A 23,107-nucleotide genomic window follows, 5' to 3' on the forward strand; every position below is an offset into this window, starting at 1 on the left:
TCCACGCCGGGGCATTTTTCTCCTGCTTAATGAGGACTTGACTCGGGAGCGAGTGTGAATCATTGCCGGGGCTGGGAAAGGAGGAAGGCGGATTTAACCCCCTCCCACCCCGCTCCATGTCCGTGTGTCACTCGGCTCCGTTCACCTGGCGCGGCCGGTCCTAGGGCTGCTGCTGACGACGACGACGACAACGGGGGCCGCCGCTGTCCCGAGAGCTTCCCCCCGCTCCGGCCGCCCGGCTCCTGGGGATTGTTTCCTCCTCGCACGGAACCTCGGCCGGGCCAGCACGTTGGCTCCGAAATAACTTCTTGTTTTTATTTTTTTGGAAAGCACATCGCGGACCAGTTGACATCGCGAAGGGTTATTTCTGCAGCTCGAAGACTTTTGGTCTTTTTGTTTGTTTATATTGTGTGGGGGGGGGTGTTTTTTTTTTTTTTTTTTGGCGTAAACATCCGAGTACATACCAAACGGCAAGATGTCCAGTAATGTCCCGGCGGATATGGTAAGTGAAGTTGTGACACTCTGATTTAATTGCGGCTTCCCATCTTGTTTGATCGGCAGGGACGCTGGCGTGGGGCGAGGGGTTGCCGGGGGCTGCCGAGAAGCCACCGCGGTGGCGGATTTGGAGAAGTTGGAGCTTCCGATTTCTCTCTTTTTCGAAAAGGGACTGCTTTGAACATGGGTTTTCTCATGCAGTTGCGTGTTCTCTCAATCGCTGAGGACCGTGGAAAAAGAAGTAAGAGAAACGTAGCCAGGCAGCCTGGCAGGGAAGGAGCCGTCTGGCTGTTTTTGCCAGAAGCCTGGGGACGCTGGTGTTTTAGCGCTTCGGGAAACGTCAGTGCCCGGGGGCAGAGCCGAGGGCGGCCGGCCCTCCTCGAGCCGGAGGTGGCCGGGGACAATCGCGCTCAGTCACTCTCGCAGTGGGCGCAAGCTTGGTATTTTTTCAGGAACGGGGCTCTGCACAGCACTTGCTGCGAGCCTTTTGCAGCGTCTGAGCGGGCGACTGTGGAGACGGAAACATTCAGATGTTTAGTTTTTTTTTTTTTTTTTTCCTACCCAACTCTCGGCTGACCGCCTATCGGTACTTTTCGTGTCTAGCCCAGGATTTGCAGTGCCAGATACGTAGTGCTATTACATCCGTAGACTTTGAAAGCTGCAGAAACGGCCTCTTGAGCTTTGGTCGCTTCGAGAACTCTCTTGTTTATTGACGCTTTTCTTTTTGTTTGTTAAAGGTTAGGCTTGTGAGGCTGTTGACAGTCACGGTGTAGCTCTACCGTGCTGGCGGGCGCTTTGTGTGAGTGTGAAATGACACTTTGCAGCCCTAAGGACTCAGAGAATGCAGTTAATAGGAAGTTGAAGAACTCGCTTTATGGAGAATGGAAGTTAATGCGGATGTGCTCACCGGAGTTAGCATTTGAGTGTGTATTCCTGCGAAAAAATAAAAAGGAACTTTGCTGATGACTGCATTTTAAAATGTCAAATACTTCTATGGGAGGAAACCTCCTTTGCAGATGTTTAAGATTGGAGAGATTAAAGGACTCCTCAGCGGGATATTTCGACCTTGGTGCAGAGACGTTTGCTTGTGTTTGATTTCTCATTTAGTGCGCTATTTAAATGCAAAGGAACCACGGGGTTCTGTCTCTTGGGTGGCCTCGGGAAGCCTTCCTCTGTTCTGAGTAGGAGGGCTCCTGCATTGTCCTTGTAGTTTTCGCTCTCTTCCTGGCGCGCCCACCTGAGAACCGCGAGGGGAAGCTGGACGCGGGTTCCTCTACGCTGCTCTTGAAGTTACCTGGGGAGGTCTCTGGACCGGGGTGGTGTGTGGGGGGGAGGTGCCGCTTCCCCTGCTCGATGAGGGCTCTGTGGGCTCGCTGCCTCCAGCAGAGATTTGTTCTCTCTAAAGCCTCCATTTTATGTCATCACCGTGCAAGATAGGTTCTCCCTGAGTACCACTTACCCTGCACAGAAGTTGTGATGCAGTAGATTTAAGTCGTTAAGACCGTGCGAATGCTTTCCTCAGGCCCGGTGACGAAGGAAAGCTGAAATGTGCGTAGCGTCCGTCACAAATGGAGATAATTTGGGGGAATACCGTCTCTAAGTCACTGGAGGGTTTGGAAGCCGACGTCGGGATCCGGGGACTGGGAAGTAGGGGCAGGCTTTTGCTAATAGTTGCAATTATAAAATACAGCTATCTGTTTTAGATTGTATGTTAAGGCCTTGATGGCTCTGAGGTGCTTTGAGATCCCTTGATTAAAGGTGATATGCAAGGGCAAAGCTCTATTATGTAATAAACATATAATGCCCCGGTGATGCTGTTTGCGAGTGAGTACTAAGGAACAGCACAAGTTCGATTGTTCTGAGTAGTTTTTAATGTCTTGTTTTCTAGCTGGCCAGCTTGCTGGAGGTTAGGATCATTGTCTTTGATGAAGCCTTTTAAACCGTCATTTGCTGTGACTTACATGGCATTTTTGCTTAAAAGTACCTGAATTTGTCATATGCCTAGCATTCTCATCTTGAAATACACCACCATACATAATGGTTAGAAGTTGTTGACCAAATGCTCCATATTTGTCAGCAATTAATTCGAGTTTACCTTTCATGACTTAAACTGAGAGCAGTTTCCCACTCTTTGGATCTTGCAAAAGCCTGTGTCACCACTCCCACATCAAAAACATTTCCTTTGCAGCACAACTCTGAATTGATTAGGATGTGTATTGTTACGATCCATAAACTTGCAAGCATGCATATATGCATTTTTTGCTAGGTGCAGTAAAATGTTAAGCTTTCTAAGTGTTGACAGCTAGTATGTTGTGCTATTCGGAAACAAATGTTACGCTCTTTTGCATTTTAATGGTGCTTGTCAGCCTTATAGGAAAATCCTACTGGAGAGATGGGGTGGGGCAGTGAAGTTATAACCCCTGTCATGTTTTCATTAGAAGTAATTCATTCTTAAGCTATAGGACTTGCTAAATCGATTGATGTTTTTGGTAGTGTCTTCTAACCGCTGTGATCCTGACTTTAGAATCAGGTTTTTAGAAAAATGCCGGTTTTTGTTTTGTAAATAGAACTTACATTTAAATTTATTATTAGACAGGACATTCAATAAACTTGTGTGTTTAGCACAGAGTCTCACTTTTGGCATCCAAATTTAGTCTCTTTTTTGGAGGGGGGCAGTGCACTCTAGTGAAATTTAGTGTATCCTTAAGAAAAATTTGCAGTTGGTACTTTTCCAATTAACATTCTATAATATATGTGTCGTATAAATATAAAAGTGTTTATATGAAATATTGATTTTTCCTTTGCTAAGAGTGATTGAATTTGAATGGATGTACTAAACATTCTCAGTGTAGTAATTGTGCAAAATGTGAAAATATGTGGACAGAATATTATACATTGTATTTAAAGGATTCAATTCCTTTACTTTTTTTTTTTTATCAACCCAAATCATAGTTCGTGAGGGGGCAGTATTTCTTGTATATAATTGTAGCATGACTTATGTTAATAACCATCGATCTTCTGCAGGAAAATGTTTGTTACTGGTGTTAGTAGTAAGGCCTAAGACAGGATAGATAAGGTAGTAATTTTGCTTTCTGGATTGGGAAGGATGCTGACATAGATTCTTATATTTGTAAAAGTATTGTATATAGCATTTGTGCTACTGTTCAGCACTTTGAATTTAAATTATACTTTATGATGTCCATAAAATTGAAGAATCTACCGGAGAGAGAAATTGACATTGAGAGAATATTGGCAAAGCAATTTTGATCTTTGAAACGTTACAGTTGATTAAAGTTAAAGAAAAGCTCTGTATCTTTAAAAACTATTAATGTAGACTGCAGCAGAAATTGTCACAACCTGTGTTCTGGGGTTAAAGGAGATCATGACAACTCCAGATCTTTCATTGTGTCTCATGTGCTAAAACAGTACCTATGGTAATTTTTGGTATGCATTTTCCATTCATGGAAGAAATATTGGAGCCCTCTTGTGGACAGGAAATTACTAAAATGAATTTCCTTTCATAGTAAACTTTTATAACTTTTCCAAGTTGAAGTGAAATGATAGATGCAGAAATACAAGGGAAAAAGGCCATGCTAGGAAAAAGTTCCAAGAATAGGAAATTATTAACCATGAGAAAAGTATACCGAGATCGCTAATGTCAAAAGAGTCTTCTTATACTTAGGCTGCTTTTTATTTTTCTTTCTTTTGCTAGACTCTTAGGGTAAGTGGGAGGTAATAGAAGCTAAAGGATAGATAAATACCATATACAGTCAGCCCTCTGTTAACCATGTGTTTTATATCTGAGGGTTCAACCAACTGCAGATCATAAGGTTTTCATCTGTACTGGACATGTATAGACATTTCTTGTCGTTATGCCTGAGTGATGCAGAGTAACTATTATAGCATTTGCATTGTATGAGATATTATAAGCCACCTAGTGATGAATTCAAGTGCAGAGGCAGAGGTGTATAGGTTCTGTGCAAATACTGTGCCATTAAATAAAAGGTACTTGAGCATCCACAGGTCTTGGTTTTGGCAGGGTATGTGTGTGTATGGCATAATGAGTGCCTTAATAACTAATGTATTTCTAAATTGTTTTACTTGAATGTCCCTTTTTTTTAAAAAAAAAAAAAGATTATGTATTTATTCGAAAGGCAGAGTTACAGAGAGGCAGAGAGAGGTCTTCCATCTGCTGGTTCACTCCCCAAATAGCCCCAACAGCCGGAGCTGCACTAGTCTGAAAGCAGGAGCTTCTTCCGGGTCTCCCATGCGAGTGCAGGGGTCCAAGGACTTGGGCCATCTTCCACTGCTTTCCCAGGCCATAGCAGAGACCCAAATCTGGTTTGGAGCAGCCAGGACTTGAACCAGCGGCCATATGAGATGCTGGCACTGCAGGTGGTGGTTTTACCCGCTGTGCCACAGTGCCAGCCCTTGAATGTGTCTTATATTGGTGTTTTGAATTAGACATTTTATTAAGAAACATGACAAATTATTTTCCCCAGCGTTGAGTGGCTTCTTTCTAGTCTGGAATCCTACCGCTGTTCACATGCCCTCCTCTGTGAAACAGCCTTTGGTTCCTTCCATCCCACAGTGAGCATTCCTTCCTGTGAACCATTTTCCCTCAGTGCTTTGGACTCTGACAGATGCCAAGTTTATATGGATATAAATATCTTCTATTTGTTACATCTCCTGAAATTTCTGAAGTAGAATAGACATTTCTTGACTCAGGAAGCATTACTCTCATTGTTATTTATGGAAAATACAATTATTGTTTCATACTAGTACTGTTGACAGAGGTGTTAAATATGAAGCCTGTGATGTCTGCTCCTATTATCATATTGACAATGAAATGTACCTTTTTAAATAATAAAACTTGAAATTTTAAATTAGTGGGTGAAGACCTGATGGCTGTGTTTTCATAATATCTCATAGGAAATGTGCTTTAGGAACTGACAGATAAACTTCTTAAATATGCTCTTTGATTTTCAGATTCCTCTCATTCTGGGGAAAAAAATTATAGGTGACTGTAGAATTCTTGTTAACCTGGACACTTTGGATAATAAGTCATTCTGAATTAGTAAATCTCAATACATGGAGGTTGTGTTTTAAGATAGCCTAATTTAATATTTTTAGGCTACTGTTGTATTTACTTAAGTAGAATATACTACACACAACTTATTTTCGGTGACTCAGCGCCACCATCTGAATAATATTGATTGTACTTAGTAGTGTTTGTAAGTTACCTGCCTGTGTAATGTAGTGTTAAATCTGCAGGCCACAAGTGAGATGCTCTCAGTTCTTAATATAGATTGGAAAGCTGCATGTCTCCTTTACTAGGTCAGTGATTTACAAAATCAGGTGAAGCAAGTCAGTAGAAATGTGAAAATCACAATGTTAGAACTTCTGTAGTGCCCCCGAAATTCATGGTGGAGGGCTAGATTTTTTTCTATCAGTGAAGGATTGGCTCTGAGGTTTTACTAGGTTTTTCGATTCAGGCTATCACAGTGAGTGTGGTTTCTTGAGGGAAGAAGTGGGAATTTTGTAATGTAGAAGCTTACAGCAGTGCCAGGGGTTTCTCAGAATTTTTCTATTATACTATACGGTTACTTTAAAAATGTCTGAGAGGCAGAGAGCTCCCATCTGCTGGTTCATTTCCCAAATGTCCCAAATGACATGTGCTGAGCCAGGGCCAAAGCCAGGAGCTCAAGAACTCCATCCTGGTCTCCCACATGGTCAGCAGTAACCCAGTTACTTGAGCTATGGCTGCTGCCTCCCATGGTCTGCACTAGAAGGAAAGCTGAGATCGGAAGCTGGAGCTGGGAAGCAAACTCTGGTACTGTGCTGTGGCACGTGGGCTTCTTAGCAAGCATCTTAATTGCTGGCTTGAACACCTTGCCCCTTAAGAGAATTTACAGATGGATCCCATATTTATGTTACAACAGAGATTTCTAGACATAGATCTTTTTCCATGATGACAAGAAGTTTTCAATAGTATGTCATCTAGCAGATATTTTTGAGAAAAAAAAAAACACACTAAGTTGTCTCTTCAAGAAAATTGACATTTTAAACAAGGAGTAAGGAAAAGAATCTGCTTTTCAGAAGAAACTGTTACGAAGAGAACATTTTGAAAGCATGTTTAAATACTTTGGATCTGTTAAAATCTTTCTTACAAAGAATTTCAGTGGACTTCGGACCCACTTTTATATTGGGAACACCAAAAGCAGGAAGTACTTGATTTAGTTTACAAAGATATTTGACATCAGGAAAATAAAATTTTAATAACTCTGACTTTTAACACAGTTTTGCTTAATTGGTGATAGAATGGAAAAAAGTATTGATTTGGTAAGCCAGTAAGCTACATCGTCTTCTCTGTGGATCTGTGCATCTTTGTGAGCTAAGTGTGTCAGCTGTGACTGGCAGCTCCCAAAACCAGCTTTCATGCACTAGAAAATTAAGAATTTAAAAAATGGAGGCTTATTCAATAATGATGCTCTCTTGTTAAAAGTAATAGTATTTGGGGGGCTGGCACTGTGGCGCAGCAGGTTAACGCCCTGGCCTGGGGTGCTGGCATCCCATAAGGGCACCGGTTCAAGACTCGGCTACCGACTTGAGTTAGCCTGGTGGAGCAGAAATGTAACTGATTTTATATATTCTTGTAATGTGTAACGTAGAAGGGAATGCTTTTAAATTGGCTATTTTACTAGTTGTTAAAGGGAGCTTTCTGTCAACTTGTTGGAACTTTGAGTCCTCTTGTGTATGTATGCATTAATATAATAGGAATTTTCCTGTAAATGTACTACTTTGGCTTGTTTTTATATATATGTATATATATATATTTTTTTGACAGGCAGAGTGGACAGTGAGAGAGAGAGACAGAGAGAAAGGTCTTCCTTTGCCGTTGGTTCACCCTCCAATGGCTGCCGAGGCCGGCGCGCTGCAGCCGGCGCACCGCGCTGATCTGATGGCAGGAGCCAGGTGGTGCCCCGACCGGGCCTAGAACCTGGTGTGCCGGCGCCACAAGGCAGGGGATTAGCCTAGTGAGCCGTGGCACCAGCGGCTTGTTTATATATCTAACAAGTAGATTGACTCGTAAAGGATTTAGTGCTTCAGGGGTTTTGTTTTTGTCTTATATAATTTCTTAAATATTGATTGATTCAAACCTAATGGCATTTTTTTATTTGGATAATTTTCTGTGACTAGATTTTTATTTATCTTTTTATGACTAGATTTCAGAAGAAAATGTTCTTTGTGCTGAAGAAAATTGTCAAAATTTGGCATTGAATCTTGTTTATGTACTTAAGACGGCAATTGTGTCTAGACAAAATGTTCTCATGATACATGTATAGAACCACTTTATAATTTTGAACTGATTTTGACATATGTATATGAATGATTTAGCTAATTCCACATTCGTGGGCATTGTTTTAGTCTGTTTTCTGCTGCTGTAACAGAAGACCACAGGCTGCATGGATTATAAACAATGGAAGTGTGTTTGGCTCTTAGTTTCTGGAGGATAGGAAATCTTAGATGGAGGAACAGCTGGTGAGGGCCTTCTTGTTTCATTTTAATACTGCAGAATGCATCAGGTGGGCTTGGGTGGAGGGGTGCAGGTACAGAAAGGAGAGGGGGGCTGAACTGTCCCCCCCTTTTTAAAAAAATTTTTATTTATTTATTTGAGAGAGATCTTCCATTTGCTGATTCATTCCCCAGATGGCCATATCTGCTGGGGCTGGGCCTGGCCAAAGCCAGGCGCCAGGAGCTTCATCCAGGTCTCCCACATGGGTGGCAGGGGTCCAAGCACTTTTCCCAGGCTGTTAGCACACAGCTGGGTTAGAAGTGGAGTAACCAGAGTCCAACTGGTGCCCGTGTGGGATGCTTTACCCACTACGCCACAACACTGCCACAGTTCCTCTTTTTAATTAACCCACTTCTGCAATGACTAAACTACTCCTGCTGTAAAAGCTTTAAATCTGTTCATGAGGGCAGAGCCCTCTTTGCCTTGTCATTCTTCAAGGTCCCAACTGTCAGCAGTATTGTATTAGGGAAAAGTTTTCAACACATGAATTTTAGGGGCCACCCTGAAACCATGGCAGGCATTTGAAAGCTATTACAAGGGAAGGCTTTGTGATATAGCTGGTTAAACCACCACTTGGGACATTCAGAAGCCTTGGTTCAAGACTCAGCTTATTGCTAATGTGTTCCCTGGGAGGCAGCAGGTGATGCCTCCAATATTTGGGTTCCTGCCACCCATGTGGTAGACCGAGATAGATTTCCTAGCTGTTGGCTTCAGCCTTGCCCAACCTTGGCTGCTGCAGCCATTGGGAGGATGAACCAGTGAATGGATGGTCCATTTCTCTCTTTTCTGTCTCTCTCTGCCCTTCCTTCTCCCCCCTACTCTTTCATTATTGCTCTGTCTTTCAAATAAATCGAAGTAAATAAACTTTGAAAGGCAACAATAAACCTTAATATAATGAATATTCTTAAACATGTCTCCATGCCTTGTCTGATTATTCTTTTAAGATAAAATTCTTAGAAATGTAGCTTTTGCTGATAGATAAATTGGGTGGCCGGGGGCAGGGGGGAAGATGCGTGTTTCCTAATTTTAAAGCATCCTTGAATTTGTGTATAAACCTAGTTTTTTTTTTCATTGTGCTATTATTCTTTTAATGTGCTAGGTTATATTTTATTTAGAGTGCTTTCATTTTTGTTTGTGAAAAGATTGGTTAACAATTTTAATTTCTTGTAAAATCTGGCAGATGTAAGCTTCAAGGTTACACTGACCTCATAAAATGAACTGGAAAATATTTTTTATTTTCTAGAAATTTGTGAAGATTGATTTATTTCATCCATAAATGTTCCAAAAAATTCACTTGTGAAGCCATCTGGAGTTTTCTTATGGAAATTGATTCTCTTTTTTTCAATACAGAAAAGACTATTCACATTTTGTTTTTCTTTGTCAATTTTGATAGTTTTTCACAGTATCCTTTTATAATTTTGGTATTTATAGTATCTAAGATATTTGCTTTCTAAGTCTGCTTATTGGTGATTTGTGCCTCTTTATCACTCTTTTTTTTTTTTTTTTTAAGATTTATTTTATTTTGTTTGAAAGAGTTACAGAAAGAGGTAGAGCCAGAGAGAGAGAGAGGGGTCTCCATTCTGCTAGTTCTCTCCCAAAATGACCGCAACAGCCAGAGCTGAGCTGATCCGAAGCCAGGAGCCAGAAGCTTCTTCCAGGTCTCCCTTGTGGGTGCCGGGGCCCAAAGGCTTAGGCCATCTTCTGCTTTCCCAGGCCATAGCTGAGAGCTGGATTGGAAGAAGAGCAACCAGGACACAAACTGGTGCCCATAGGGGGTGCCATTGCTGCAGGCTGGGGTTTTAATCTGCTGTGCCACAGTGCTGGCCCCTATCACGTTCTTTTCAACTGGTTTCTGCTTTTACTTTTAATTCTTTCTGATTTAAAAATTAGTTTACTGTTCTTTTTCAAGTCTCTTGAAATGGCTACTTAAGTCATTAATTTTTAGCCTTTAGAGGCAGAGGCGGGGGGGGGGGGTCTTCTATCCGCTGGTTCACTCCCCAGATGGCTGCAACAGCCAGAGTTGAATCCATCAGGAGCCAGGGAGCTTCTTCCAGCTCTCCCATGCGTATGCAGGGACTCAAGTGTTTGGGCCATCTTCCACTGCTTTCCCAGGCCATTAGCAGGGAGCTGGATCAGAAGTGGACCAGCCGGGTCTCAAACTGGCACCCATATAGGATGCTGGTACTGCACGTGGCGGTTTTACCTGCTATGCCATAGCACTGGACTGTCAAGATATTTTTTTAATGTGTACATTTATGTCTGTGAAATTTTCCTCTAAAAGCTAGCTTTAGCTGGGTCTCACAAGTATATTATTTTTTGTTATTTAATTCAGAATATTTTAAAGTTTCTCTTGTGGTTTCTTCTTTGACCTATGGTTACATTGCTGAATATTTAAGTATTTGGGAGATTTCCACCTGTCTTTTGTTATTGATGTCTAATTCTGTTGAGGTCTGGAACCATTCATCTTATGATTCCAGTTGTGGATAATTTGTTGGCACCTGTTTTCAGTTTTCAAAAATTGAGTGTGGTGTGCATATATATCAAGTTTATTAATCATGTTCAGCCTATTATATCACTATTAACTGAGGAAAAATTTAATAAAATCTCCAACTATGTGAGAATTCTCAGAATTCTCAGAAACTTCCTTTATTTAGTATTCTCAGATTTTGCCTCATATATTTTGAGGCTAGATTATCAGCTGAAAATAAATTTATAATTGTTGCATTTTTCTATTGGCTCAACCCTATATCTTTATATCTAGTAATACTGTTTTGCTTTAAAGTCTGTTTTTTATATTAGATTTTTCCTTTGGATTCTCTCTCCATTTTCCTTTCAGCCTATCTCTGTCCTTATACCGAAGATGAATTTCTTTAAGTATCATATAATTGGGTTTTGTTTTTTTATTCAGTTTGATAATCTTTACTTTAAATGTAATATAATTATGTACAAGGTTATTTGGGTTTAAATTGACCATATTAGGTGAGTCTTTTATAACTTCCCCTCTCATTTCTTGCTTTCTTTTGAATTAATCAAGCATTTATTCCATAGTTCCCAGTTTAGTGTATTTATTATAAATTCTTTTATTGATTAGAGATTACAATATACATCTTTGATTTGAGTCTGTCATAGGTTATTGCCTTTATGACTTCCAAGATAATGGAAGGGCCTTACAACAACTTAATCCCATTTACTCCTTTTCCACTGTTTATTTTCAAAATTCTTGTTTGTGAGGGAGAGAGGGGTAGAGAAAGAGAGGGAGAATATGAATGCTCCCTTCTGCTTGTTCCTTTCCCAAATGCTCCAAAGGACTGAAGTTGGGCTAGGGGCTGAAGCCTGGGTATTGAGCTCAGTACTCCAGTGTGGTTTGTTGGTGTCTTAAGTGTTAAGCCAAACACCTACCCCTGCTTTATTTTATTTTATCTTATAATTTTTATTTTATTTATTTATTTGAGAGGCAGAGAGAAAGGGAGAGAACTCTTAACCCCTGGTTTATTTCCCAAATGCCCACAATAGCTGTGATTCAGCCAGGCCAGAACCAGGAGCCAGGAACTCAATCCAGGTCTCCTATGTGGGTGGCAGGGATCCAGGCACTTGAGCCATCACCACTGCTTTCCAGAGTATGCATTTATAGGAAGATGGAATCAGGAGCAGAGCCATAAATTGAACCCTGACCCTCCAGTAGGGGATGTGAATATCTCAGTTGGCATCTTAACTGTTATACTAAATGCCCACCCTTGCTTTATTTTTAAACCCCAAACCATTGTTGATGAGATAATGGTAACAATTATAGTATTGTTTAATATAGTCATTACTCACTTCACTTTGTTCTAGAGTGTCGCTCCCCCTCTTCATGGAGGAACGACACTAAACCCTGCCTAGGCTTCATATCCGAGTCACGGCACCATTATGTCGCTCCCCCTCTTCGTGGAGGAACGACACAGGACCCTGCGCTGTTCTTTTGTCTGCTCGGCCCTCCCCGGGTTTGCTGCTGGTTCTTCCCGGGTTGGCTACCGACCCTTCCACCTCCGTGGAAGGGCGGTTCCCCCTAGCCACTTTCCCCACTTCCGCGGGGGAGCGGCACACCCGCCGGCCAGCTCTCTCGGGGGCTGCACAGGTGTTCCTTCAGATGTTCCCCTTAGATGTTCCCGGTGCATGTTGTCTCTCTCCTCCTTTATAGTCCTCTTCCACCAATCCCAACTCTGCTACCCACACGCCGAGTACGCTGCTCTCCTCCAATCAGGAGCAGGTCCTGCTGTTTATTGGTTGAACTGGAGGCAGCTGTGTAGAAGCTGTTTCCTCCTTTCCCAGCGCCATATTGTGGGAGAGCAGATGCACAGAATAAGTCTTAATTCCAGTAACTTAGTCTAGTCCGAGTTGCTCCCCACACTAGAGGTCTTCATTTCTTCCTGTGTTGTGTATTTGCAGCTGGATAGTTTTCCTTTTAAGTAGGAAACTTCCTTTATTTAGTATTACTTTTAGTGCAATCTTCTGATAATGAATTCTATTTTTGTTTGCCTGAAAAAGTCTTCATTTTGTGTTTTTGTTTTTTTTTTTTTTTTTTAGATTTACTTATTTGAAAGGCAGAGAGGGTTTACTCTCTAAATGGCTGCACAGCCAGAGCTGGACTGGTCCAAAGCCAGGAGCTTCTTCAGGGTCTCTCCCACATGGGTGCAGGGGCTCAGTCACTTGGGATATCCTCTGCTGCTTTCCCAGGTGCATTAGCAGAGAGCTAGATTGGAAGCAGAGCAGCTGGGACTTGAACTGGTGCCCATTTGGGCATCACAGGCTGTGGCTTTACTTGCTATGCCACAACACTGGCCCCTTGCCTTCAGTTTAAAGAATGTTAGCCAAAATTCCTTATTTTTTCTGTTGAATTCTATTTTTTTAATTCCTTGTATTAAATTCTAATTTCCTTCTGGAACTACAATTATGGGACTGTTCGGTTTTTTCATTGTTTCCATTCCATTTTTTCTCCTCTGTCACTTTGAGTATTTTCTATTAACCTGTCTTCAGGCTCACTTGTATCTTCTATATCCAGTATGCAGTTATGCCTAATTATTGATTTCTTAGTTTGGGCTTTTGTATTTTAATCACTAAATGGATTCAAGTTTTCATGATTTTTTCATCTGTTTTCCTAAGGATATTAATCATTTTTGCAAAATTCCTGTTTAATGACTGTAATACCCAGTTCATCTGTGAGTCTGTTTTTACTGTCTGGTTTTTGATCATTTGATCCTTTTTCCATGGATGCCTGCTAATGTTTTATTAACATCCTGATGAAAAATTATGGATGTGAGTGATGGTTATCTTCTTCCAGATATATTTAATATTCTATGACAGGCAGTTAGAAGAACATTGATCGCTTTAATTCATCAGTGATTGATATGACATTATAGCTGAAGTTAGAACTTTTAATAGGGCTCCCTCTGTTGTATAGCCCTTTTAAACTTCAGTTGGAAGATTGAAGTATTTACCAAGATCCCTCTTCCTTAGCAAGTCCTGAAGTTCATGTATTGTGAAAGCTGCTTAGCTTTTAGCCCTTTTAGAGCCATCTTTTTGCTGAATTTCAGTCTGTATCTGTGATTTCAGCACAGTGCTCAAGGGCAGGAGTTGAGCAGAACGTTGGACTTGTCTCTGAAGTTCCTTTTTGTCTATGATCCTCAATTCTTGGCTACCTTGCTAGTATAGAATTCATAGAATTCCAGGGTGTTTTTTTTTTTTTTTTCCCTTTTTTTCTTTTTCAGATTTGAAAGCAAAAAGAGACCAGTCATACCCATTGGTTCACTCCTAAATGCCTGCAACAGGTGGAGGTGAGCTAGACTGAAGCCAGGAGCCCTGAACTCAGTCTGGGTCTCCCACATAAATGACAAGAACCCATTACTCCAGCCATCACCCACTGTCTTCTAGGGTGCACATTAGCAGAAAGCTGAAATGAGGAATGGAGCCTGGATTTGAACAGGCACTCATGATAGGGAGCACAGGCTTCCAAAGTGGTGCTTTAATTCCTGTGCCAAAAGCTGGCACCACTTTTACTCTGCCTGGTCCCATAGATGGATACAAATTCTGGGATGCTGCCTTTGACTTGGCCTCTGACCCTTTGCTAGTAGTTGACATTATCTCAAGGGGAAAGGGGAAAGGTAGTTCCCCTTCTTGGGGGATCTTTGCTTCTGATGTCCTTGCTCTTGATTTCTCCCTCTATGCCTTTATATAATGGAGATTTTTCTTATTCAGAACAGAGAATGGAGTTAAAGATAGAAAATGGAGTTAAAGATAATGTGTATTTTCTGTGAATCATTTGCAGCTCTTGTTTCACCTTGATAGTTGTTTTCAGTAGGAAATTCAATCTGATATTGCTATTCCCTCATAGCTAGATTTAAGTACCCTTTCTTTTTGTGCCTTCTATTTTTTGTTGTTTGAGCTGTGTTGATAGTTCTCTCTTCCATCCTTCAAATACTAAGAGTAGTTAAAGTGAACGCAGTACTTAACTGTTACTATAACACTATTAGCCAAGCAGTTGCTTGAAGTCGGCATCTTCAGGAGTCACCTGTGATTCCTCTCTTTCCCCTGTCCCCCATGTCTAATTCATTTCAAAGTGTATTTGGAATCCATCCAGTTCTCTTCCTCTCCATTCTGCAACTCAAGTGGAAGCACTGCCTCTCTCCTGGACTGCTGCCTTGGTCTTGGAACTAATCCTACTTCCATTTACATTCCCCTGTAATACCTTTTCTAAAAATAGCTCGAGTGTCTCCATTGAAGAATAAATTCCCAGCTCTTAACATGGCCTTTCAGGGTCCTTCATGGTCTGACTGCCTTTTTCAATGATCTCGCCTCATTTGACTTACTGTATTTCAGTTAGGCCAAGTCTGATTTCCTCGTAGTTCCTTAGACATGCAGCAGGATCTTTTCCACAGCTATGCTCAACCTTTGTACACACTAGTCCTTTTGCCTGGGCTACTTATCCATGTATTTCTATACCCTCTGTGCATGAGTACTAGCATCTTAGCTTTTCTGTAAGATAATCGTATCTCAGATTGCCCTCACCTGCTTAACTTCTGTCACAAGACCCTTGCTGGCCTCCATAGCACTTGTTGACCTCTGTAGTTTGCTCATTTGATCTCTCTAGTAGGCCACAAATTCCAGGAGGTATATATTTTCCATTTGCCACTATAACCAATACTTTGGTAGGATGCCTTTTGTTTGCTAGGTTCTTAGTAAATGTTTGTGGATTACAGGATTAAATAACTTATAGGCATTGTGCCAAGCTCATTACTTGAAGCATGTTTAAGTCTCAAAAAAACCACAAAAAACTGTCAGAACAAGCCTACCACATAGGTCTAGTGTTAACTACCTTTATTATTGAGGGAAGTGAGTGTTTCTAAAGCTTGCTGATTTTCCTGAAGCCAGCTTGTTAGGTGGACTTTTTTATATTCTTAGATTTTGTGTGTGTGTGTTACTTTTCTATCCTTTTGACCATTTTTCACCTCCTTTATTTCATGTCTTCTTATTTTCTTGACTGAATCTTTTTTTTTAAGATTTATTTATTTATTAGAGAGAGAGAAATCTTTCATCTGGTGATTCATTGCCCTAATGGCTGTAATGTCCAGGGCTTCTTCTTAGTCTCCTTTATGGGTGCAGGGGCCCTAGTACTTGGGCCGTCCTCCGCTGCTTTCCCAGGTGCATTAGCAGGGAGCTGGATTGAAGGGGAGCAGCCACAACTTGAAATGGCACCCATGTGGGATACCAGCATTGCAGGAGCAGCTTTACCCATTATACCACAACACCAGCCCCATATTTTTATTTTCAAATTCCATTTTCCCTGAACTTTAAAAAGTCTCCTTATGTTTAGTATATTCAATGGTGAGAAGTACTGCAGAGAGAGATAAAGCAGGAAAGGAGGTTGGGGAGTGCTAAAATTGCCCTTGGTGTTCAGTGTTAAGTAGTGTGACCAGGGACAGGAGTCTGTAGTGTTGGTGTTTGAGGGTCTGGAGATGGGGAGCGAGCCAGGCAGCTATCCTAGGAAATTGTATTCTAGGCAGAGGGAATATTACCTCATTTGATTTCTTTGTTCTTTTTCAGTCTGTTTCTTCTGCCAGTCCCTTAAAGTTTTGTGTTTCTGGTGTTTTTTATTTCTGACCTCTATGTGATCTAAGTGATCTCATTATTTTACGACCTGAAGAGAAACCAGAATATGATCTCATTATTTTCCTCATTAATTTGGGCAGCATACATTTTTTTAATTCCCAGTGTACCAGATGGATCCTGTCAATAGTCAAGAGACAACCATTTTTTCCCTAATGTCTCTGAAATCAATTCTTCTTCTCTATCACCACTATATTCAACCGGTTCTCCATCTAGATGTCTTTCTCCTTTATCCATTACTGTCTGCTTACCACCCTTTTCCCAGGTTTGTCTTTTGAAAAACAGGGATCTCATCATCTGATCACTCTACTTAATAATGGCTGGCTATCACTCATAGGTCAGTCCGGGCCAGGCTCCTTCCCATGTGGCATTAAGGCTCTTGGTGGTGGCTGCAATCCAGCCTCATCTGCTGCTATTACTCCCTTGCGTGTATCCTCTTTCTGCGTTGTGATGATCCCCTGCTTGCCCACAAATCTTTCTGTTAATGTTTATGCTTCTCTCTTGCATCCTTGCAGATGAAAGCATTTCCGCAGAATGTGCCTCTTTTCTCACTCTGTTTGCACCTGAGATTTGTCTTCAACAGCACTGTTAATTCCTTGGTGAAGTCTTAAGACTTTATCAGGCAGCTAGTAGTTAAGTCCAGTAGCTCTAAACCAAAGTGACCCTTGAGGCAAAGCTGCCTCCTGGGAGGGACCAAGGAAGAATAGCCAGAGATACAGGCTGGCTTTTTCCTTCAGGGGTTGCCAGCAGTATAAAGTAGCTCCATACAGATAGAACTAACCTCAATCCTCATCAGGTGTCAACATCTCTGCTTTGATGGTCTAGGAACTTCCAGATAGGGATGCTTCTCAGCACTGCTTACTGTACCATCAAAATGCTCAGGTGACCAAGGCCAAGTCTGCAGGGAAAGTGGATGAAGGAAGCTAGGTAAAAGGTTTGGAATCCTAAGTAATTGGCCTGAACTCAGATCTGGGCTGCAGAATCAATTGTTCTCTCACAAGTATTATTCTACACTAGTACTTGTAAATGGTAAATACTTTAATCTCTTTGCTCCATTAGACTGTACTCTTGAGGACAGAGAGAGGTCTTCCCTTCCTTTCTATTCCCCTGTACCTAGCATAATGTCTAGGAGATACAAAATACTCAACAAATGTCGAATTAGCACTGCAATTCTGTTAAATAGAACTTTAAACAGGTTGGAGATATTCTTTTTGTATTGTCCAATGAAGTAGCCACTAGCTACATGTGGTTGTTGAATATTTACCATGTAGCAAGTATGACTGAGGAACTGAGTTTAGTGGCTACTATATTGGACAATGGTTTGCATAGTTAATTTTCTCAATGGACAAAACAGATCTCTGACATTTTTTTTTTTTTGTCTTGTGTTTCAGATGGTCACTGAAAGCTAAGCCTTGGGTTTTACTTTCTGATTTTTCTAGTTTTTTTTTTTTTTTTCATTTAGTGTCTGCATCCATCATTTGCTTCTATCATCATATGTACTGTCATCAGTCTACTTTGATGTAGAATGACATATAATCAAGCTTGATGAATTATCTTTTTAAAAAGAACAAGTACTGTAGGAACCTGGAAGTTATCTTTGATGTCTTCTTAACTCCAGAAGAATATAAAAATGGAGAGAAGGATTAAAAATTATAAATTTACCTCATAGTTGAGTTTTTGGTAGCAGCTATTCATATCATGCTTTGATGCTTGTTAGTTTGCACCTAGAGAAAGAAAGTTTTACTAAAAAATAGGGACATCTTGCTTTTCAGAGGTGCAGACAAACTCCAAGTTGGCATAGGAAGCAAGCAAACAGTTTTTTCCTTCCCCAAACTACTGTCTACCTTATGCCATTGGGAATTAGGATAGGCAGCCAAGAAAAAGTAAAAAACTGGGAAAACATTTGCTCTAGATTCTTTATTCTTGGTTTACTCTTAGGGTGTATGTCGTGCAGAGCGCTAGGCTTATACTTTTGATTCTCAAATTATGCCAACTCATGAGTCATTTCTGGAAGAAATGCTTACTTATTTCATTTGTCATTTTAGAAGCACTAGATAGGCAGCTGGAATTTTTTTGGGACAGTTTAAGCAGCTATCTCAAAATGGGTAAAAATGATTCTGCCCTGAAATGGTAAAAACCTTTTCTGGTTTCCCAGATAACTTGAATAACTTGGGTAAGTTTTAATTACCTGAGAAATGTACCAGAAAATAAGATTGTTAAAAATATACTTTAAAATAGTACACATGTGTGCTATTAAGTATGTTAATGTGCCATTCAGCATCAGTGAAATGTAACTTAGCCTCCATAGTAAAAGGCATGACATTTACCTTGTCTGTGATCCCTCACTGTGCCTGACCAGCAATTCCTAAAGGAAGTGGTTGTGTGGCTTTTCCCATTTTGCTCTTTCTTGGCCATATTCTATTCATTTTTTTTTTTCGTTTAAAAATCTAAACTTACTGCTTTTTTTTTTTTTATTTATTTTTTACTTGAAAGAGTTGCAGAGGGAGAGAGAGAGACAGAGAGACTGACTCTATCTGTAGTTTATTCCCCAAATGACTGCAGTGGTCAGGACTGGGCCAGGCTGAAGCCAGGAGCCAGTAGCTTGCTCCAGGTCTCCCACATGTGTGCAGGGGCCCAAGCATTTGAGCCCTCCTCTGTTGCTTTCCAGACCATCAGCAGGGAGCTGGATCAGAAGTAGAGCGGCTGGACTCAGACGGGTCCCCGTGTGGAATGCCAGCACTACAGATGGTGGCTTAAACTGCCACACCACAGCACTGTCCCCTTATTGCTTCATTCTAACTTTGTTGCTAATCGGAAAAGCAATGGGATTGTCATAAAGCTTGTAAATTAGAAGATATATTAAATAACACCATTTATGAGATTCTGCTTCTTACAAATGAATGCTATTAGTGTTTTTGCTGTCTGCCCTCTAGACTTTCTATGTTCGTATATACACAGTTGACTCATTTTGAAGTGTTCTGATTTGAGGAGGTCTTAATACTTCCTTTTATGGGAAGTTTATATTCACTAAGAAAACCTTTAAGTCTGAATTTTTAAAAAAAAGGTTTATTTATTTATTTTGAAAGAGTTACAGAGAAAGAGATTGATCTTCCATCTGCTGGTTCACTCCCCATGTGGCCACAGTAGCCAGGGCTGAGCCAAGTGGAATCCAGGAGACAGGAGCAGGGATTCAAGAACCTGGGCCATCTGCTACTGTTTTCCCAGGCCATGCAGGGAGCTGGATTGAAAGTGGAGCAGTGGGACATGAATAGGTTTGTGGCCATGTGGAATTCCAGTGTTGCAGGCAGCAGCTTTACCATGCTACACCACAATGCCAGCCCCTGAACTTTTCTTAGGATAAAATCAGCTTCTTGTTAACATATTATATCTACCATTTTTCCTTTTTTTTTTTTTTTTTTTTTTTTTTTGACAGGCAGAGTGGACAGTGAGAGAGAGAGAGAGAGAGAGAGAGAAAGGTCTTCCCTTTGCCATTGGTTCACCCTCCAATGGCCGCCACGGCTGGTGCGCTGCGGCCGGCACACCGCGCTGATCCGATGGCAGGAGCCAGGTGCTTTTCCTGGTCTCCCGTGGGGTGCAGGGCCCAAGCACTTGGGCCATCCTCCACTGCACTCCCTGGCCACAGCAGAGAGCTGGCCTGGAAGAGGGGCAACTGGGACAGAATCTGGCGCCCCGACCGGGACTAGAACCCCGGGGTGCCGGCACCGCAAGGCAGAGGATTAGCCTAGTGAGCCGTGGCGCTGGCCACCATTTTTCCATTTTTAAAATGCAGCCAGGCTGGTGCTGTGGCGTAGGGGGTTAAGGTCACCACCTGCAGCACCATATGGGTGCTGGTTCCAGTACTGGCTTTTCCACTGCGGATCCAACTCCCTGCTAATGTGCCTAGGAAAGCAGCAGAAGATGGTTCAAGTCCTTTGGCCCCTGCACCCATGTGGGAGTCTCAGATGAAGTTCCTGGCTCCTGGCTATGACTTGGCCTAGCCCCAGTCCCAGCCATTGCACCCATTTGGGGAGTGAACCAGCAAATGCAAGACTTCTCTGTGTCTCTACTTCTCCCTCCCTCCCTCTCTCTCTCTCTAACTCTGCCTTTCAAAATAAAATAAATCTTTTTTTAATAAAATACATATCTATAAGTTGTGTCTCTGTGGTACACAAGAACACAAGATTCTTAAAAAGTTTCCTCTTTTTTTTGGACAGGCAGAGTTAGTGAGAGAGAGACAGAGAGAAAGGTCTTCCTTCCGTTGGTTCAACGCCTAAATGGCCACTACGGCCAGCGCGCTGTGCTGATCAGGAGCCGGGAGCCAGGTGCTTCCTCCTGGTCTCCCATTCGGGTGCAGGGCGCAAGCACTTAGGCCATCCTCCACTGCCTTCCCGGGCCACACCAGAGAGCTGGACTGGAAGAGGAGCAACCGGGACAGAATCCGGCACCCCAACTGGGACTAGAACCCAGGGTACTGGCTCGCGCAGGTGGAGGATTAGCCTAGTGAGCCACAGCGCCGGCAAAAAGTTTCTTGTATTTAAAATTTTATCTACCCCACCTACCAAAAGTGAAAAAGGAAATAAAAGCCTAATTGTATGATTTATAAAATTTAAACATATCATTTACTTTGCAGAAACTGCATTTTAGAAAGTTCATTGGTTGGGTTCAGTGTCTGCCTGTTTATAAGCTACTTTTCCTGCTAGATATGTTCAACCAAGGCAGCATATTCCAGTGACAGTATTGTTAATGTATTTTGTTTTTACAAAGCCAGTGGAACGGGCCGGCGCCGTGGCTCACTTGGCTAATCCTCTGCCTGTGGCGCCGGCACACCGGGTCCTAGTCCCAATTAGGGCGCTGGATTCTGTCCTGGTTGCTCCTCTTCCAGTCCAGCTCTCTGCTGTGGCCTGGGAGTGCAGTGGAGGATGGCCCAAGTGCTTGGGCCCTGCACCCCATGGGAGACCAGGAGGAAGCACCTGGCTCCTGGCTTCGGATTGGTGCAGCGCGCCGGCCGTAGCAGCCATTGTGGGGAGTGAACCAACAGAAGGAAGACCTTTCTCTCTCTCTCTCTCTCACTGTCTGACTCTGCCTGTTGGGGGAAAAAAATAAAACCAGTAGAACACCATAAAGCAAAAGTAAGTTTAAAGAAAATCAATTTTTCAATGGCCTTGTAGTGGAGAAACAAAGCAAGTAAAAGGCTTTTATTGGCGTATTAAACTTTACTACCTGTGGAATAGATATCCAGTGAATAAATGATACACACAGAAAATATTAGCTCAATGAAAGAATTCAGCATGTTCTTTTGGAAAGGACAGCGTCTTCGGGTCCCAAGGGAACCTTAGCATCTGCGGAGCCATTGTAGCCCACGCTATTACTTTTACGGGGTTTAAGTTAATGCTACTGATAAACTTTTGTAGGATGGCTGCAAAAGATAGTAGTACATCAAGCTTTCTAAACCATTTGATTAGTTTCCTAAGAACTTTGGTGATTATGAAATGACATAGCTGTAAACAGTAAATACAAGTTCAGCTTTGCTGTGTCATAGGGAAGGCATTTTATTTTTCCCTGTGATTTTGCGTAATAAGCATTTCAACATACTGAAATGTGTCTCACATTTCATAGTTTTTTTCTTTATTTTTTTAAAATTTATTTGAGAGAAAGAGAACTCCCATTTACTAGTTCAGTCCCCAAATACCTGCAATTGTCACTGGAGAAAAGGCCATGGAAGCCCTGGGGTTCTTGTCTTCATGCAAGAAAGAACTCAGGCATGAGATAGAGATAAGGGATAGGGAGAAAGTTACATGGTTGAATGGAGCGAATACACCTGGGCAGGCCAGGCTAGGGGCTCAGCAGAGAGCAGAAGGCTGAGTGCTCAGTCTTTGTTTAAACTCCCAGGTTTTTAAGGGAGTCTGTTTACCCACCTCCCCCCTCTCCTCCAGGACAAAGGATGGGGAGACCTAGCAGAAGAGTTTGTTGGGTGAAAATTAGCAAATTCCTCCCAAGATTTTCACTGAGCAGAGTAGTAGGGGGGCTTCCCTTGGGGCATCTGTGAAGGTTTTATTGCCTCCTGTTAGTTGGTTCTGAGGAGAGAGAATTCTCCTGGGAGCTTTCCTTGGGGAGAAGGGCTGAGACCTCCTGGGAGGTTATCAGGGTCTGAGCAAGACTTTGAAGTGCAAGATGCTGGGCTTCTGGAGCTTCCACAGTAGGTGCTGGTCTTCAAGCCCTTCTTGAACACACATAGGCTAATTCCTGACTTCTGCCTAACAGAACTGCCAGGACTAGGCCAAGCTGAAGCTGGGAGCTGGAAACTCAATACAGGTCTCACGCTGGTGGCAGGAACTGTTACTTGAGACATCACCACTGTCTTCGAAGGTCTGCTTTAGTGAGAAGCTGGAAGGGGGTATAAAACCCCAGAAACTCTGATACGGGGTACTAGCATCTTAACTGGTACCTTAACTGCTAGGCCAAACTCCTATCCCTCATTATGTTAATTGAGTTTTCCGTAAAGTTTTTGAATTATCCAGTACATTAGAAATGACACAGTTTTAAGAGTTAGTTACAGAGAAGGAGAGACAGAGAGAAAGGTTTTCCATCTGCTAGTTCATTCCCCAGATGGCCCCAACAGCTGGAGCTGGTTCAATTCCCAAATAGCCATAAGAGCTGGGGCTGGGCCAGGCCAGTGCCAGGAGCCGGGAACTTCATCCTGATCTCACCTATCAGCGGCAAGGACCCAGGTACTTGAGCTGTCATCTCCTGTCTCCCAGTGTTCTTTAGCAGGAAGCTGGATCAGAAGTGGTGGGTGGGAATCTTATCTCAGGCATTCTGATACTGAGGGGCTTAACCTACTGCGCCACAATGCCTGCCCCACCCCCCTCGATTTCAGTTCATTATTTTAAATAAGCT

The 23,107-nt window shown here is 42.1% G+C and overlaps 1 protein-coding gene across 1 annotated transcript in view; it reads left to right on the plus strand.

Moving 5' to 3' along the window:
• Window positions 1–357: 357 nt before the first annotated feature.
• The window catches only part of UBL3 (ubiquitin like 3), a 69,662-nt gene continuing 46,912 nt past the window's right edge, over window positions 358–23,107 (plus strand). The window contains exon 1 of the mRNA XM_008273523.4: window positions 358–502. Coding sequence (XP_008271745.1) covers window positions 476–502 — 27 coding nt within the window. The 5' untranslated portion in view covers window positions 358–475. The remainder of the gene's footprint in view (window positions 503–23,107) is intronic.

The sequence above is a fragment of the Oryctolagus cuniculus genome, chromosome 9 (genome assembly GCF_964237555.1).
Source record: "Oryctolagus cuniculus chromosome 9, mOryCun1.1, whole genome shotgun sequence".
In the NCBI taxonomy this organism is placed as follows: domain Eukaryota; kingdom Metazoa; phylum Chordata; class Mammalia; order Lagomorpha; family Leporidae; genus Oryctolagus; species Oryctolagus cuniculus.